Below are 17,601 nucleotides of genomic sequence, written 5' to 3'. Positions count from 1 at the left end.
TCACATCAAGTCACATGCATTTATCTAGCACATGCACGTGATTACCTAGGCATGTTAATCTCATCGAGAATCAATCTGATGGTTCAATTTCGCTAGGAAAAGCGATTGTAAAACGATTATATAATTTGAAAAATGATGGGTATATCCAAGGGAAAATTTGTTCAATCAATCCTAAACTTATTATACAAGTATCAATTCAATAATGAATCTTTTAATTTTATCAATTTAGTTTTAAAATTTTGCATGAAATTCCAATATAATATTTTCGTAGATTTTCGCTATAAATCTCCAACGTGATAAAGTCTCATAGGACGGCAGTCGACCGCCACATTATCAACTTCCAACGAAAATTGATCTGAAAAATCATATAAAAATTTCACGCAAATGTTTGAACTTAATTTGCAAAATTAAAATATTCAAGACTAAATTAACACCCATACTAGAGATCCAACCATTCAAGTATACATATACACACATTACGTCTGTGCCAAGGAAGACATTATTCCATCTCTAGAAGCAAAAGATAAACAAGTGCCTTAACACTTGTAGCACCATAACAAAAAGGTCCAACCATTCGAGGATACACACATTACTTGTGTGCAAAGGAAGCTATTATTCCATCTTTAGAATGCAAATTAAATATTAAAGATCATAATGGAAAAATGCGCAAGACGGTGAACATTGCCCATTGCCCGTTGGCAACCGAGATTCATTCAAACACCACCAGTCCATGAGAGCAGCTCCTCTCATCGTTCCCCAATGCAGAAGGATCGTAGGGATCAAAGACACGTCTCAAGAGACCAACACAAGATATACCCATTGAAACTCCAGAAAATCCAAACGCAAAAGGAGTTTGAGAGAATTAGGACGCAACAAATGAAAACTGTTCTCTTCTCGAGAACAATGTGTCGGCAAGTTTCTAAGCAAAAATACATATTTGATAATAACACAAAATTTGTGTCTCCCAAACGAAAATTCACTTCATACACCTTAAATTTCTGGGCTAAGGGCAGCAATTGGCGAGTGACGAGAAGATTTTTTTTTTTTTATTTCTATTTCTATTTCAAAAAAAAAGAAAATTAAAAAAGTTTACTTCTCATTTTTGTTCCAAACTTATTTTCCAAACTTATTTCTAAATTAAAAATTTACCTCAGGAATAAAAAAAAATGAAATTATATTACCCACGAATCTCTGTTCCAAATCTAATCACAAAAAATAAAAAATAAAAATAAAAAGACAGAGAAACGGAATAGTTATCATCCGCGCATTTAAAGGCTAATGTCAGATGGACAGTCATTTTCACGTGCAACTCACGTTTAATCTCAAGTTGTATAAGTGGAAGAAAGCATGAGATTTGACAAGCCTAGTTGTCTTCCCAGGAAGATAACCCTGCCAGGACCACTTGATGGAAGCAACAAGGCACTCGACACTCCGAAGTGACCGCATGGCGTGAGTGACTTGAAAGGAAACCAAAGGGCTCACAATATAAGAAATCAACCGCACAGGTTCTACAAAACCAAGTCTTTTTTAGTGAGGGAAAAGCACTTTTTGTTGCTTCCCCTCTCACCCCTGAATTTTCATTTGCAGATATGGTGGGCAATCAAAGCCCAAAGTGTCGTGACAAGGGAAAATGACAGATCCTAAATACACACAACGGCTCCTTAACTGACAAATGACGTGCGCTTCTTTGATTTTCACAACAGAACCTATTTGCTTTCCCTCTCCGTTTCTGGCTATAGAATCTAACCTACTGTATCTAACCTGTCACCGCAGAGACAAGATTACAGGAACAAACAAGCTTACGCAATAGCACATTACCACAAAATTTGCTTGGCCAAGAAAAGCATAAGAACCACAGAAAGCGGAACAAGCACTTGGAATGTTTTACTGTTTTAGAACAAGCGCTTCCTACAATCAGCTGCACCACAGTAGCATGGCATTCTTTTCACCTTTCCATCAGGGCCAAAAACACTATCAAGCGCATAGCCATAGTCATACGTGAGCTCCTACAGACGAAATAAGTGGGAGTCAGTCATGCTGAGAAGAACCAGAACAAACCCGCTTAAAAGATGTCAGTTCCTCAAAATTAGCGAGTACCAGTGGTCCACACTTTCAACAAATCTATCAGCAAAAGTTTACTAAAATAAAAGCAGTCAGTTTGCATGAATACGCAAGGCTTTCAGACTAGCATCTATGTGCTGCACCTACACCTTGTAAGCGCACACGTAAGTACAGACAGAGAGAGCTACAACTTGACATAGTGCTGCTGAATATATTTAATTAAGTCTATAGCTACCAAGCGAAGAGTGCATCACAAGAGAAAAATGAATTACCTGCAATGGTGGTATGTTATCAGCTGCAAATAGAACCACCTAGCCAGCTTAATGTCTTGGTGGGAACTTAATATACATTGGACAAATAGATTGGGCTCGCAGCTATGATTGATAAACCTGGCAATGTTTCCAGCTGAACCAGCATCAATGCAGAACTCTGGGACCTCAGATTTCTGTTCATCATGCTTTTCCACCTGATCAGCTGTCCCAGAGGTTGCATCTCGTGACCTCCTCTGATCATGGATGAGAAATATGAGAAACATGAAGTCACATTTCGGCTGTTCTTGACAGAAAAATGCACTTGACAGTGACTTCGAGTTAGCTTTCACACAGTTACATGCTTTTCCTTTTTTCAACTTTCAGTCTAAGAAGACAATACTACAAAGCAGTGTATAGATCTTGGATAACTCTTGTTAAAATTTGAGAAACGGCCAGATTTCTTAAATATATATTCAAAACAAAGCACTATTCTCCTGTACAAATACCTTGGTAACTAAACTCCGTATTTGTAGCAAAATTTCAAGACTTTCAATTTTAAGCAATGAAAAGGCTGATTGTAGACGATATGCCACCTACCACATAATACTAATGCTGATGATGAAAATACTCAATTCATTTCTCAATCCTATGTCATTCCCATTTAAAAAGGCTAAAAATTACAATGTCAAAAAACTTAAGTTACTGAAAGGAAAGAGGGTTCATGCAGATAAGGTCGCAATAGACCCCAACCCCATAAACAAGTGAAGTGGAATAAAATTAAGACCCCTTCTCACGTGCAAATCAGAATGAAACCATATGTATGCACATGGAACTGCAGATCAGGGATCTACATGTGAAATAAACATAAAACTGGCAGGACAGATTAAAACTTGACTCTTAAAACCATGTCAAAAGTCTAACCCCAAAGCTCAAGCTACTAGGCCATGATAAATCCCTATACAAGCAATGTGGACAACACTTCAGCGCAATGCAACAACAAATTTTAAAGGAACTTTTGATTAAATGACCAATCACTTTATCCCCATGACACAAATGCCTAGCACTTATTTAGAGAAGTTGAGAGCCATCTATGAAATGCTTAATTGATAAAATTGCTCTAAAAATTTAACTACAGTATTCAGTGTAATTATCTAGTTAATGGACTAGGTATTGTTCAAGCAATCACAAGCAATTAAAAAAAGGAAAAGCTTGTATCATCACAAGTTCATACCAATCCCCACAAATATTTGGACTCATATGCAAGAGTATAGTTCGTATAGAGACAGCATATCCCAATAAATGTCTTTCTGATAAAAAAGAAAAAGAACACCTATAACTCCATCAAAAACAAAGATTTTTCATGGTGTAATCAAATCAAGCTAGTTGTACGAACTCAGGGTCGGGCTTGCCAAATTCTAGAATTTGACCAGCTCATTATTGATCTTGAGTTAAGCTCAAGCTCATGGATACTTGAGCAGTTGCTAAGCCCTTATCAAGTTCATGTACTTATTATATTTCGTTGACCTTGACTCTATATTTACCATCATACCCACTTTAAAAGCTTTATCTTACCCCTATTCATTATGGAAATATTAATTAGCCAGATTAATTTAGGAACTAGTAATTAAGTCACCCTGTCCTGAAATACGGTGCTCCTAAAATACATACAAAAACATCTAATCACATGTTGCATATAGTAAAATATTCCCATGCAACTTATATATCAACGAATACCTGTGTTACAAATCTTTTTCTTCAAACTTGCATGGGATTGAAAGCATGTAGCTTGTTTACATGCATGTGTGCATTTAACTTTAATAAGTGGAATTTCGTCATGAGAAGCAGAGTATCAGATGCTAACCTCCCTTCCACCAAGACCCCTCATGGTTTGCAAGCAATCAATATCAAAAATGTAGTTATTCTCAGAGGCATTTTCCATGTCTTCAGCCCTATTGAGAATACCAATGTATTCGCATACCGGTGCTCCCGAAGGTATAAAGTCCCATGATCTAACAGCCCAACCCTTTCGTGGGGCTCGAAACACCTGGAATCCATGAGCAGAATTCAATCTGAGAAAAAGAAGTGGCTTGACATGTCATTGGGGAGGATTTTATATCATTCAATCAAAATACAACCTCGAGACGATATCGTATGCCTCTCTGAGACACCCGATTCACACAACCAGGTCCACAGCCACAGTTTGGTCCACATTCATAGACAACATCCTTAGCTTCTATTAATCTGAAAAGCACAAAATAACCAGTGAATTTAGCACATCCGTCCATCCTCCGAGCCCAGAGAGAGAGAGAGAGAGAGAGAGAGAGTAATGTATGACAACAAGTCCTGATGCAAACTTGATTTAACAAAACCACGTCAAGAGAGATAATGAATAAACTCAAAACAAGTAAAGTTCTTCAGGCATCACACCCAAAATTTCGTAAACATAACACCTAGGATTCCTTTGCATCACACAATTCCAAAAGAGAAAGACTTCCTAGACTCGTTAAATTGTCAAATCTATTGAATAGAAAGAATCAGAACTGTATACATACTCTTCTAAAAATCCCATTCCCAAGTCAAATAGAAAACTTAGATAAAAACATAAATCTGACTTAAATGGAAATAAGAAAGTCCACTCTAAATATAAAAAAACATAGAAACTTCCTCAAATCCTAACAGATAAGAGTCAAGACCTCTAACTGAATTCAGAGAAGAATCCTCATCAAATTAGGACACTTATTTGAGATAAGAATTGATGCAATCTTCTATCTTCTCCAAAGCTCGACAATAATCGAAACTTAAAAACAAATACAGACTCGATCAATCTTGTGGGTTGCACATTATTCTCCCCAACTGGACAAAACTAGTCTCGAGTTTTGAAATGGCAAATAATTGGATTTTGCAATTTCATCCTAATCATACTATGCTCCAAAATTGAAGCCAAATAACATTCTCCATTTACTCTGAGCATTCTCTAAGAATCCTTCTGGAATAAAATCCTCATTTGAATGCTTCATCTAAAATGGCATCAACAAAATCAATATCCTTAATTATGCTAGCGGGATCTCTGATTCTTTCTTCTTCTACCCAAACAACACTTCCATTTAACATCAATAAGCATCATGGCCTGGTGCTCCCAATGAAAACCAGGGATGATTTAAGCTCACTTACATGCTTGATTCATCAATATCCTTAATCTTCTCCAGACTACTCAAAGCGTCAAGTAATTTAAGATCTTCATCCTCAACCATGGAATTTTCTAACACTTGGAGATTTAGGCCACTTTCAGAATTTTCAAATTTAAAAGGGACTTTGTCGACAGTCATTTTGTTTGGTTGAAATTCTAGAGCAGGGACAAACTTCCTTACTTGCTCAGAAAGCTAATCTATTCAGCCCTTTTGATGCTAAAAGAGCTCATGAATTATGATTGTGAGTCTTGCTTTTGCATTCTCATGAACCTTAAGCAAAGTGTCAAACTTGGAGTTCAACTCACCAAACTCGGAGCTCAACGCAGTGTTGCTCATAATTGAGGGAGAAGAATTACAAATCATAGCTTATAGAAACCCGGCTCCATAGCCAAATTTAAGTAGGACCAAGAATCCTAACATAGTGAGCCTGATTTAATACAAAATTGAAGAAAAATCACAGCAAATGATAATTCAAACAAGTAAATTCCTTTAAACGACGCATCCAAAGCTTCTTAAATATTACATGTGGGGTTCCTATAGCATTTCATTTAAGAAGAATTGCATCACAATATTCCAAAGCATAGACTCGATGAAATACAATAATTCATTAACACTGTAGATAGAAAGAACTATAACTGCATATGTGCTCTTTTACAAAGCTTACTCCCATTTAAAATCAAATAGGTATCTTAGATAGAAATATAAATCCTGCTTATAACAAAAATAAGAAACATAATATTATACTCCAAGTCTCAAAGGCCAATTTGATTATGAAAAACAAGAAACATACACTCATCCACGAAAAATATTTATTTACTGACAAAAACGTGCATAGAGTTGGGCCACATCAACAGGAGGATGATTGTTAGCTGATAAGCCAAAAAAGAAAGAGACTCCAAGAAATCATGCCATTGAAAAGCCAAGCAGCAATTCACATTGTTGCCACAGCTCAGCTTCCTCATCACATTCAAACTAAGGAGTCTGTCAGTTTGCGACAAGTAATGAACTTGAGGTAGTAACCAACAATCACCATATTTGCAGGGGATCGTTCCTCGATTGACAAGCAAAAGAACTGTATATGGTCATACGGACTATAATGGAATTGACCCATCAACCAAACCACATAATTTGACAATCCTCACCTGCCACCATCTCGCTGCACATATGGAAAGTCAGAACCATTCAATTTAGCACATGAACAGATTTTTGGATCAATGCAACCTCCTCGGCAGTTACAACCTGTGGAAGCTGAGGGAAGAACTATGTTCTTTGCAACTTGAATAGTCTTGACATACGTGTATCCTGAAATATAAGAACCCAATATCAAAGCTAGTTCATATTGGTAGTCAACTTATACCCAAAGTGCAATTGAATTGTGAGATGTCCAAATCGTATTATTCACTCCTAATGCTTCTATGCATTTTGCAAACAATATCTCTGTCGGGACTGTCCACTTTAGGCTAAAGGAAAACCCTACGTGGCTTATTTCAGTATCCTCTCTCCTACGTGGTTGAGGCACTACCACCACAGGTAAACAATTAACGCTATTCTTCAAATGTAGCCTACATCCACCAATGTCGATGTCACTTGCCGCCATGCAACGCAGGCACCCTCTTGCCTCTGCCATCATCTCTGACAAGTATCTCTCAGATCTCTGTGATCCGATCTCAAAAGACATGCAGAACAACCAATTCTTTAGCAGGGTTTGCTCTCTCTAAAAAAAAGGTTGCAATCGTAAGACAACCCACTATCGAAGGGACATGCTACACCTCTATGATACACTGATCAAATTCACCCAAGTTAACCTTCATCCAAAGAATAAGATGTGACACACCCATGGCAAGCTATCAACAAGTAATACTCCCAACAGACTTGACTATCAATAGGTTCCATACTTAAATGCACAAGAATGTGTTAATTACTTGCCTGTAGGAGCAACAGGAGGATCGTCCACTAAATTTGTAGCCGGTATAGGAATATCCTCTTTACCCCCCGTGATATCCTCGCATACCAATCTTATTCAACAAATATTCGATACAATGAGATATTCCTTAAATTTTTGACATAAAAGATTGTTTTCCACATATTAGATTTTATAAATATCATACCCGCGTATTTCTGACACAGAGTTAGGAGCACGACCATATACAAACTGAACCTGCCGTTGGGAAGACGAACAATCAAAGAAGAAATCAATCAATTTACAACCATGTTGACAGTAACTACATAGTAATTAAGTATAAATACTGGACATGAACCATGAATTGGAACTTTCATTCATAGAGACAAAGTGGATGCCAACTCTCGAAAATAGAAAGGGAAGCTTCAGCATGAACCAAGACTTGGTACAACTTGAATTTAATGTAAATCCAAACTGATTTCCCCGCTAGAAGCACTTATTTTGACAAGCCAAAAAGGTTGCAAGTAAACAAAAATTAAAGCTACCAAACATCCCTTTCTCCTTCCCTCAGCAGGTCCCATCCTGCATTCAGGTTTTGCCTTACATGCATCAAACACAATGTTTAGGTCATTTTCCTTCCTCTCCTTCAGCTAAGATGCATTTTCTTCTGGTTATTCTCTTATTTTCAAGATAGTTGAATGATTCTGACCTACTTTATACAAATTAATCACTACTCCTAATCTGAAGTTACTGAATTACTTTCAGCTTGGATGTGTGCTTCTTTTGCACTTTTTTCCTCAGTCATCTTTTGATCTTTCCCCTTAGGTTTGTCTTCAACTACACAAATATTTTTATTTCCAGGTATTCAAGGCAATTTATAAAAATCAACAAGCAAGCTTATCTCATATACGTTCCTCCTATTAAAAACTTTCTTCAAAATTAGCCAGGATCTACACAGAACTACATGAGCATAAATTTTTGAAAATGGCAATTACATGTCATAGATGTAATAAAGTTCAAAAAGATGAAAACCCACAGAAACTATTCCGCAGACAAGTATCCTGCATGTTGGTCATCATCTAGAATCACTCAAACAACCAAATGGGTTTTTACTAGGATCTATACAGAACTACATGAGCATATATTTTTCAGAATGGCAATTACATGTCATAGATGTAATAAATGTTCAAAAAAATGAAAACCCACAGAAACTATTCTGCAGACAAGTATCCTGCATATTAGCCATGTCATCATCTAGAATCACTCAAACAACCACATGGGTTTTTACTAATTATATGTAAATTAACTTAATTTAAATGCATTTCTTGCTACTGATTGGACAAGTATTTTCTGAATCAGCCTCAACAACATGTACAGGTTTAAAGAAACAATAAAAATTACTAGCTAACAACAAGCTACCAAATAGAAAATTCTTACAGAGGTTTTTGTATTTTCCCCTTTTTGGGTAGTCAATATATACTTATATAGTCAGAAGGATAATATATGCTATGGTACTTCTTTTCATCTTTCACGTGATTACCATCTTTGTAATGCCTATATATTTCATTGTTGAGATGCAATAGATTTCTTAAAGCTCTTATTTTGCACGCGTTTCTTTTTGTTTTCCTTTTCACGACAGCCACCACCTAATATTACACCGGCACTACTTGGCTTTGCCTAAAGGCCTTAGCAATTCTCCCACCATCAAAAAATGGATATGGGTTTTAGAATGGAAGTAGATATTCCAAAAGTGTACATTTACATGGATGTATGTAGTAGGCTCATTCAATGATACTAAACAAGCTCAAACAATCAAATAAAAGACAATCACAGACCTGATTGGTAGTCAACATGGGCTGCCCTGGCATCCTCCTTAACCGAAATTTGAAGACAGTATATCCAGATATACCCTTCTCCGCCCAGTACTTAACAACCTATCGAGCAGAAAAAGATAAAATGTGCTTGCAGACATCATATATCTACATAATTTTCAATGATTTGTGTGCCTCCTAAACTGATTTCACATTTCATGAAGCATTTTGTGTACACAAGCATGCTGGTGCATGTGAAAATGGACCAGTGTGTTTCCTTTTGTCAAGAATTAAAACTCGATAAAAGTTTGAGGCAATGAAGATTTGATGTTCCACAGCAGAAACCATCTGACTCGCAAATAATGCAACCTCTTTCACTGAACAGCCTTGGTACCTGATACAGTCCATCATATGTATAGACTTTGCCACAGTAGCTGCTTCTAGATTCGTGACCACGTATCACTCTGACAGGCACATTTTGGTCAATGCAATTCTGCAATAGCAAATATTGACTATATATTACTCCAATTTTTATCAGACGCCAATAAGAGATTCATTTTATGTGCCAAGGAAAAGAAGTTTTTAAGAAGAGACTTAAAGAGGACATTAGAACCCACCTTTAACAATAATGGAAAACAAAGAGAATCAGGTTTCATATTTGCCATCTCAAATCATATTGGAAGGACAATAAGATGGTATAAGCGCTGCCATCCTTATCAAGGATAAGATGAAAATTGGATACCGTAGCATTTATATAACATCACAAAATCATCAGTATCATCATATTGTAAATAAGATACTTGACATGATATGAACTAGAAATATCAGTGTGCAGACAAATTAAAATCCAATGAGTCCGACAGACAAAAGGGTGTTAGAGCCTCATCTTATAGTAATTAGCCTCAATATAAAGGTTCCACAAGTTACAAAAAAAGAAAAGAAAAGAAAACAGTTCGGAGATAAAGCTTCTCATAAGAGCAAGCATTTCAGAATGAAAAGAAAGAAATACTGAGCACAGAATGATGTGCATACCTTTAGAGCCAAATTACCACGCTCTAATACTTGATCCTTAATTTGACGCTTATCACCAGTTAGATTGTGCCCGCCTTGACCAGTATATACAACATCATCAGCATTATCCTGATCATCCTCATACATGCCCGACAGAACTATCGCCACGGCAACAGGGAATGTGTAATTACTGTATTCCTAAAACCAATGCATATAACCACCGGCTTCATTTTTTGTGCACTCAAAAGCAGTTTCAAAACATCTAACTACGAAAATAACATGTTTGGAAAACCAAAGCTCCTGAGACAAACATGTCATAAAATATAGAGTAGTATTGCAAAAATTAAAGTTTGGATAGAGCAAGATTTTTCTCAGTATACTGTTTACTTGTAAACAGGGTTGTCAAATTAATCCATAACTATACATGGTATTCAATGACAACCAAGAACCAGAGAATCACTTTACAATCTAACAACAAAAGAAACTAAAAAGAAGATCTACCAAGCAAGAAGTAGATTCATAGAATCCAGTCAATTTTGACAAGGATGCCCATCTTTCCTCTCCCACAAATGGCATTAGTATGAAGACTTGGAGGACCAAGGGTTATTTAGAGTCTTTATAGGGTGTTCTAGAAACTTCACACTTATTAACTTGAAATAAGGCTCATTGAGGAATGGCTTTTCACAAAACATCTTCAAAGTGCTCAAATATTTGATCATTGCTGCGATAATCTCTCTCGTCACTGCCTTATGGCATGATTTTCTATAGCAACAAGAGCTGCCCTGCGCCTCCAACTTCATTCATTAAAGAGCTAGCCCAGTTATCATCATTCCTTCTTCCCCTAATGCTCTTACAGACTTAACTTTATCTTGACAAGAGTCCCTTCCATTCCGTACCCCAATTACTCAAAGATACTCCATAGCTAACATCTGACTGAATTTTGAACCCCAAAATCATTATCCATCAATTATATTGAAGCAACTAAATTGCTGTTTAAGCCCTTATGGATAATACTATTACATCGGATGCTGTTACTTGTGACAATCAAGCGCAATTTTTTTTCCCAACAGTAAACCTTCCATCACCTAAATGAGCAACCTGGATGACATCAAAGGACGCCTCAATTTAGTAAAAAGATGAGAGAAGCCCACCATGGGCTTGTACATCTGATGAGAAAATTGCAAGATCTTAGCTGAGAAAATATGGTTTAGGGATGGCAGTCGATCCAAATGGGTATCAAAAGAAATAAAAAGAAGTGGGGTTATTCCCTAGTGTCTTTGTTTGGGAAGAAAGTTCAAAATTGGGCACCTTCTCCCCTCTCTTTCTTCATCTTCCTCTCCTCCCTCTCTCCCAAAGATAAGCTAAAAGATCTAGAAGTTTACAAATCTCAAGGAGATGATAATAAGTGTGCTGCATTGAGAGAATTGAGGTAGCTAACTTAACTAGTGGGAGGAGGTTTTTCTTGTTGTATGCCTTAGTAAGTTACAACAGTACCACAAATGCACCTTCCGCACTGCTGGATCAAGGGTGCTTTTTTCTGGTTTTGGGTTTGGGGGGTTGTTGTTGTTTTTTTTCTTTTTTTTTTTTTTTTTGGGGGGACACTCCACCTCCCCAATTCTTTTTCTATTTAAAGTTCTATTTGGCAAGAGAATTAACTAGTGCTTCCCATTGTAAAAGCCAGGAAGCTCATCCACACTGCTCTTTGACATTTCTTTTCATCATTTGGCTAAATATTATAGTATGTCCACAAAGTTAAAAAAGTTGGCTGAAAAGCACAAAAAAACAAAAAGGAGAAAACAAGAAGTATGTTATTTAAGATCCAAAAAGACTAAGTAAAAGAACTAAATTACTTAGGCTATGCATGTCTACACTTAAAAGAGGCGATTTTTCCTACTTTTTACCTTCCCTCCAAGAATTAAAAAGGGAAAGAAATGTTTTCAGTTTTTAAAACTGTGACAGAATTATATATGATTCTGTATATCGATCGTTGTGTATTTTGAGAAGTTTCGGGTCTTACCCAATAAATAAAAGTCAAACAATGAGTGCTGCAAAATTTAAATGAAGTAAAGGATAAAATTAACCCTAACTACAAACAGACCCCATCCTTGTACCTTTATAATCAATTCGGTATTATTATTATCCAATATAAGGCCTAATCAGTTATGACATAAATATCAAGTCTTTCAAATACTAAACTAAACTACTACTTAAGTGAAAAGGCCATTGCCAAAAGCCAATACCACACCAAACACCATCTATGTCATCACGTTAAATTGTGATTTCAACAACTGATGTACCTCATTAGGAACTGGCTAGCACTTACTAATGGTAAAAGTTTCAATAAGCCAAAGACTTACCCCAACATTACCATGGAGAACCAAAAAGAGACATACATGTTCAACCAAACACTGCAGAGAAAATATAGCTGGAGAATCCCCTCTTCATAATCAATGCACTATTCAAGATGCCAAAAGTAAACACTCCTCATTCAATCTATTAGTAGACCTAAAGACAATTACAGAAATCTAACATAATTTATGATTCCAGCCCTCAAAAAGACCAATAGAAGGGAATAAACAGTCATTACCTTTCTATAGGCTTGGCCCATATAGTCGATACCATTCAACCAATGACTATGAAATCCAACGACAACCATTTCAGCCCGTGAAAAGAACTGATGACCAACATTAATACCTGACATTCAAAGTAATATATAAAACTCGCAGAAGAAGTTTCTTTTGTATTTTCATGTCAAAATCATACAGATCCTAACTGTTTAAAACTTAGAAAGTCCTGACCAAGACCAACATCATCATTAAGTAAACATAACAATGCAAACCACCTACCTGGAATATTACCAAACCTTTTCTTAGGATTTAACACACAATTGGTCTCCAGCATCTGAGGTTAGAAAATGAATAAGTGAGTCACATTGTTACAACGCATGGCCACAATCTTCTTTTTCCAAAAAATAAGGACAAGCAATGCGAGAGCAGCAAGCATGAGAGGGTTCCAAGATGTTAAGAGAAGAATCAAATTGCATGAACACCAGGAGCTACAATTGTCAGAAAAATTGAAGTACTATGAACGAATCAAAGCATGCACAATTACTTCTGACTTCCAATTATGATTCCTCTTTAAAAATTAAAAAATACATGTATATATTACTTAAGTCGTGAGAAATTATACATAATTCCACATGTCATTTTTCGAAATGTTTCGAGTTCTCTCAATCAAATAAAAGTCAAAGTGCGATCCACATAATTTACAAAAAGTTAGAAATTAAAAGTAGAAGTAACCACTGATAGACCCTACGAAAACACAAGATCATGTCAACGTGCCTTGGATATTGCCTTCAGATCGGGCCTCATGGCTAATTTCTTGGTATCTCCTTCTGTTGAATTTCCTTTCTGCATCATTCTTGGAGAGATGCCAATTAGTATCAAAACAACTACATATAAGATTCTGACCAAAAAAAAAGACTACACATACGATGATATCACTTATCACAATAAAGTGAGCAGTGCTTTTGTTCACACATTTATATTCTACAATGGGATTACACCGCAAGAAAAACAGTTCCAAAAAATAACAACAAAGCATTTCACTACCAAAAGAGGAAAGATCAATTTTAAATTCGCTAGAAGAAATAATCAGGAACTTGATACAGAATGGTAGTTAGAAAATTTTTACTCATGAAAAAATGTGAGAAAAGAAGGCCTAGAATTTTGAAATACATAATTCAGCCCAACTGCGTGCAATGGGGGAGATCTATGCACTGCCAAGACTTGAGTATAATAAGAACAACATAGATATGTGTGTGTGCAAAACTAAATTTCGGAATAAGGAAGCATATTGTATAGCGGCATTAATATTGCAACGTTGACCTTTGTTGCAAGAAGCAAAAGGATTGCAATGAGAACACCTTTTGTGTTGCAAGGTGTTGTAACTTTTAAGACACTAATGTCATCCATTAGTCGAATTTTATTTTGCACATAAACCTCTCATTCGAATGGTCTTCTTCCATTTAACGGAAAAAAATACATAATCTTCTTCCTCCATAAGTGCTGTCCATCAAATTGGACATATTCAACAGGTGAGGATGGGGGATTCCACAATACTTCACTTGATTGAGGTTAGATGATTGTTAAGTGATATATCTATCATATGCTTCTTTTAGTTATTATTCCTTCCTTCCCCCACTAGCGCAGATATGATTATTTTATCTATTCCATTCAATTCAAAGGAAGGAATTTCCTTTGTCTTCTCTTCCAGTTAGGTAATAAAAAGCTTTTGTGAAAAAGAGGATAGCTGTTTCACAACAAAGGCTGCTACAGATGGCCAGATTGCTTTTTTGACAAGCCTGATGGGTGATTCTACTTCATAAAAGAAAAGATACAAGTTAGGCTTGAAAAGAAAGTAAGAATCCTACTTCTTGGATGGATCAACAAGCTGACTAATATATTATGGGTCCCCTTTGTCTTAGTTATGGTTTTCTTGAAACTCTAATACTGTCCTGCCTAACTTGATAGTGCATTGAAAATGCATAAACTGAATTACTCATTGATTATCTGGAAAAGATATTTAAATAGTACCTTTGAAAATGGTCTTCCAACCATTAATTCAATGCAATGCACAGTACTCGTAGCTAGCACACAAGTAATTTTTTGAAGCAGTGACAATGATTATCCCGAGAATGAATGCTAAAGAAGTAGAGGACCTGAACTAGATATCATCAATGCTCAATTTATGGCACACAGGAGCACTTATGCAAAAGGCGGTAACACCTTCAGCTTTGTTTAAAAAGAACATAAAGTTATTCTCAACAGGGAGCATGACGGATTAAACCACAGAAAAACTCATGCAGTCAAATATGTCTCAGGCACAAACAATCCTTGTAGAATCAAAGAGAGAAAAAGAAGCTGCTTAAACAACATATGAGGAGTTGAAATGAATGGACTGAAATGGCCTGGAATCTGACAATAATACGGCAGCTAGAACACGATATGAGTGACACTAATAAGAAAATGATGAAAAAGACACTGAGCTTGGAGTTAGATTTAGTTTGCTTTGAACCTTCTTGTTGTTCCTAATCAAGAGAAGAAGAGGTCATGCAAACGGGTATCAGCAATCGCAACCATATGGCATCTTACACTATAAATTTTCATGGAAATGACAATGGCAAACCATGGTCCAGTCATTCATAAGTAGAAAGCTAGCCCATACACCACAAAGGCGGCTAAAACTGGAGATTGGTGAAGCAGACACTAACCTTGGGTTTGGATTTAGGTTTAGGTTTCTGCGAACCTTTAGATTTTTCCGCCTTCTCTTTGTTACATCTTTTCTCCTCTTCCTGATAGCCATTGCGCAGACAACGTCATTTCAAGCAAGAACACAAAAGAAGGCCGACTGAAAAGGACAAGTGCATAGCTACGGCTGAGTCGTCAGAAAGAGAGAAGCCACTGAAAACTGACCTGAACAAAGTGAAGATAATGCTTGTTGAACAACCTCAGAGTCTCCTTGACCTTAGCAAAGTCGCTCTTCTCCCCCACGGTCGCCACATTATCGCCGCCGCCCGCCACCTGGCTCTTTCTCTCCACTTCCGAACCCGCATTCTCCACCAGCTCGACGCAGCCGCCGCCGCTCTCCCTCCCCCGACAGCTTCCTCCGCTGCCGCCGCCGGGGCGCTCTCCTCCACCTTCGGGGCCTCCTTCTCCGCCCTCGCGCTCTCCCCTCCCGACCTCTGCCTACCCCCGACATTGCGCCGCTTCCCGGCGGCCGGAGCCTCGTCGCTCTTGTCCAGGAGTTCCACCCTCCGGCGCACCAGGAGCTCCTTCTCGGCCCTCTGCTTCGTCTGGATCCTCACGCTGCACCTCCTCTGCGTTCCCGTCCCCGTCCCCGTCCCCGCCTCCGCCTCCGCCCCCGCCCCCGCCCCCGTCGGGGGAGGAGGAGTCGCGCTCCGCCTCGCCCCTCCCCTTCTCCTGCTCCTTCTCCTTGTCCTTGTCCTTCTCCTTGTCGCGCTTGCCGGCCCCTTCCTTCCCGCCCTCGCCCTTAGGGCTCTTGCCGCGGCCGCCGGCGCTGGAGGGGGCGGCGGCGGCGGCGACGACGACGACCTCCGGGGCGCCGCCGTCGCCGTCGGCCCTCAGCTCGTCGCTCGACAGGGAGCCCATGCACTGCAGCGACGGCACCACCATCAGATAAAAAAAAGTCCGGTCCAGAGCCGGAAGAAATTCCCAATGCTCTTGAGACGCGCTGCAGAGGAGCGCTGACGAGGAGAGAGAAAGGAAGAGAGAGAAAGGTAGAGAGAGAGAGAGAGAGAGAGGGAAAGGGAAAGGGAGAGGGAGGGAGGGATTGCTATTCGCTGCTTCTCCTTCTCCTTCCTCCTCTCCTCCTCCTCCTTTTTCCCTCTCTTCTTCGAGCTCTAATCTCGAGAAGAATGGAGCAGATGGACAGCGTCCGATCTGGGTGTTTGCAGGAAGCTCCGCATTTTCTTTTCGCTTTTTTTTTCTTTTTTCTTTTTTTTGGGAGAATGATGAAATCGAAGGACTTTCTTTCTTCCTACTTTATTTGTTTATTTTATTTATTTATTTTGCTCGTCCAGTTCGCGCTTTCGCGTTTCGCGTTTCGCGTTTCGCCTCCCTCCATCTCCTCCCCTCCCATTTTCCGTGAGGGGCGCCACGGGGCCGGGCCTCCGTTCCCCTGCGCCCGGGTGTAGGATAGATGGAGGCGCGCCGCGGCCGCTCGGGACCCCGTTGGATCGATCGGAGGGCTCGAAACCGTCGGTGCCTTTGACTTTGACGGCGGGGGCCCCAGCGCGCGCCGGTCCGATACGGGCTTCGCTCGTACAAAAGAGCATTTCTGCAGGAGAACCGGGACACGCGCCAGCAGGTACGGCGGGGCCCATGTCTGGCACGCTCCGTGGGGTATCTTCGCACAAATACGGCGCGCCGGGGGCGCGTGGACGGCGCGCGTGGAGCGTGGCGCGCCCGCTATAAATGGGTCGGAAGGCCATTACTGAAATGGTCTTCCGGTTATTGATTCGAAATGTGTAAATAAAAATGCTCCAATTTTCGAGATAGTTTTGACGCATAAGGCGCGAAAAGCAATATATATCGAAGAACGGAAACTCTTCTTAATTACTTGCTCTGGTGACATGGATTAGGCATTTGTTAACAAAATCATTTATCTTACAATATCTACCAATATGTAATAAAAAGAACGGAAAGAACGCTAGGTATCTAAGATATTATAGATGAACGGATAGGAAGGAACAACCTACTTATGATTATTGGGAGTATGCAACGCTTCCGGAGCTTTCTGGAGCTTTCTATGGTACTACTTTGCAAGTGTCTGACTTCACTAGCAATTGTCAATCGCTT

At 38.7% G+C, this 17,601-nt stretch overlaps 1 protein-coding gene across 1 annotated transcript; it reads right to left on the bottom strand.

Moving 5' to 3' along the window:
• Positions 1-1,506: 1,506 nt before the first annotated feature.
• LOC104455565 (histone-lysine N-methyltransferase, H3 lysine-9 specific SUVH4) lies at positions 1,507-16,092 on the bottom strand. Its single transcript, XM_010070336.3, is given in 16 exon segments — positions 1,507-2,006; positions 2,334-2,371; positions 2,374-2,566; positions 4,174-4,356; positions 4,448-4,553; positions 6,643-6,802; positions 7,427-7,515; positions 7,609-7,658; positions 9,236-9,334; positions 9,606-9,704; positions 10,244-10,420; positions 12,810-12,916; positions 13,069-13,123; positions 13,564-13,632; positions 15,495-15,575; positions 15,697-16,092. Coding segments are annotated over 14 exon segments (1,500 nt in total). The 5' UTR covers positions 13,594-13,632; positions 15,495-15,575; positions 15,697-16,092; the 3' UTR covers positions 1,507-1,892.
• Positions 16,093-17,601: the final 1,509 nt, after the last annotated feature.

Source organism: Eucalyptus grandis, chromosome 7 (genome assembly GCF_016545825.1).
Source record: "Eucalyptus grandis isolate ANBG69807.140 chromosome 7, ASM1654582v1, whole genome shotgun sequence".
In the NCBI taxonomy this organism is placed as follows: Eukaryota; Viridiplantae; Streptophyta; class Magnoliopsida; order Myrtales; family Myrtaceae; genus Eucalyptus; species Eucalyptus grandis.
This window is presented reverse-complemented; position numbering and strand designations above follow the sequence as displayed.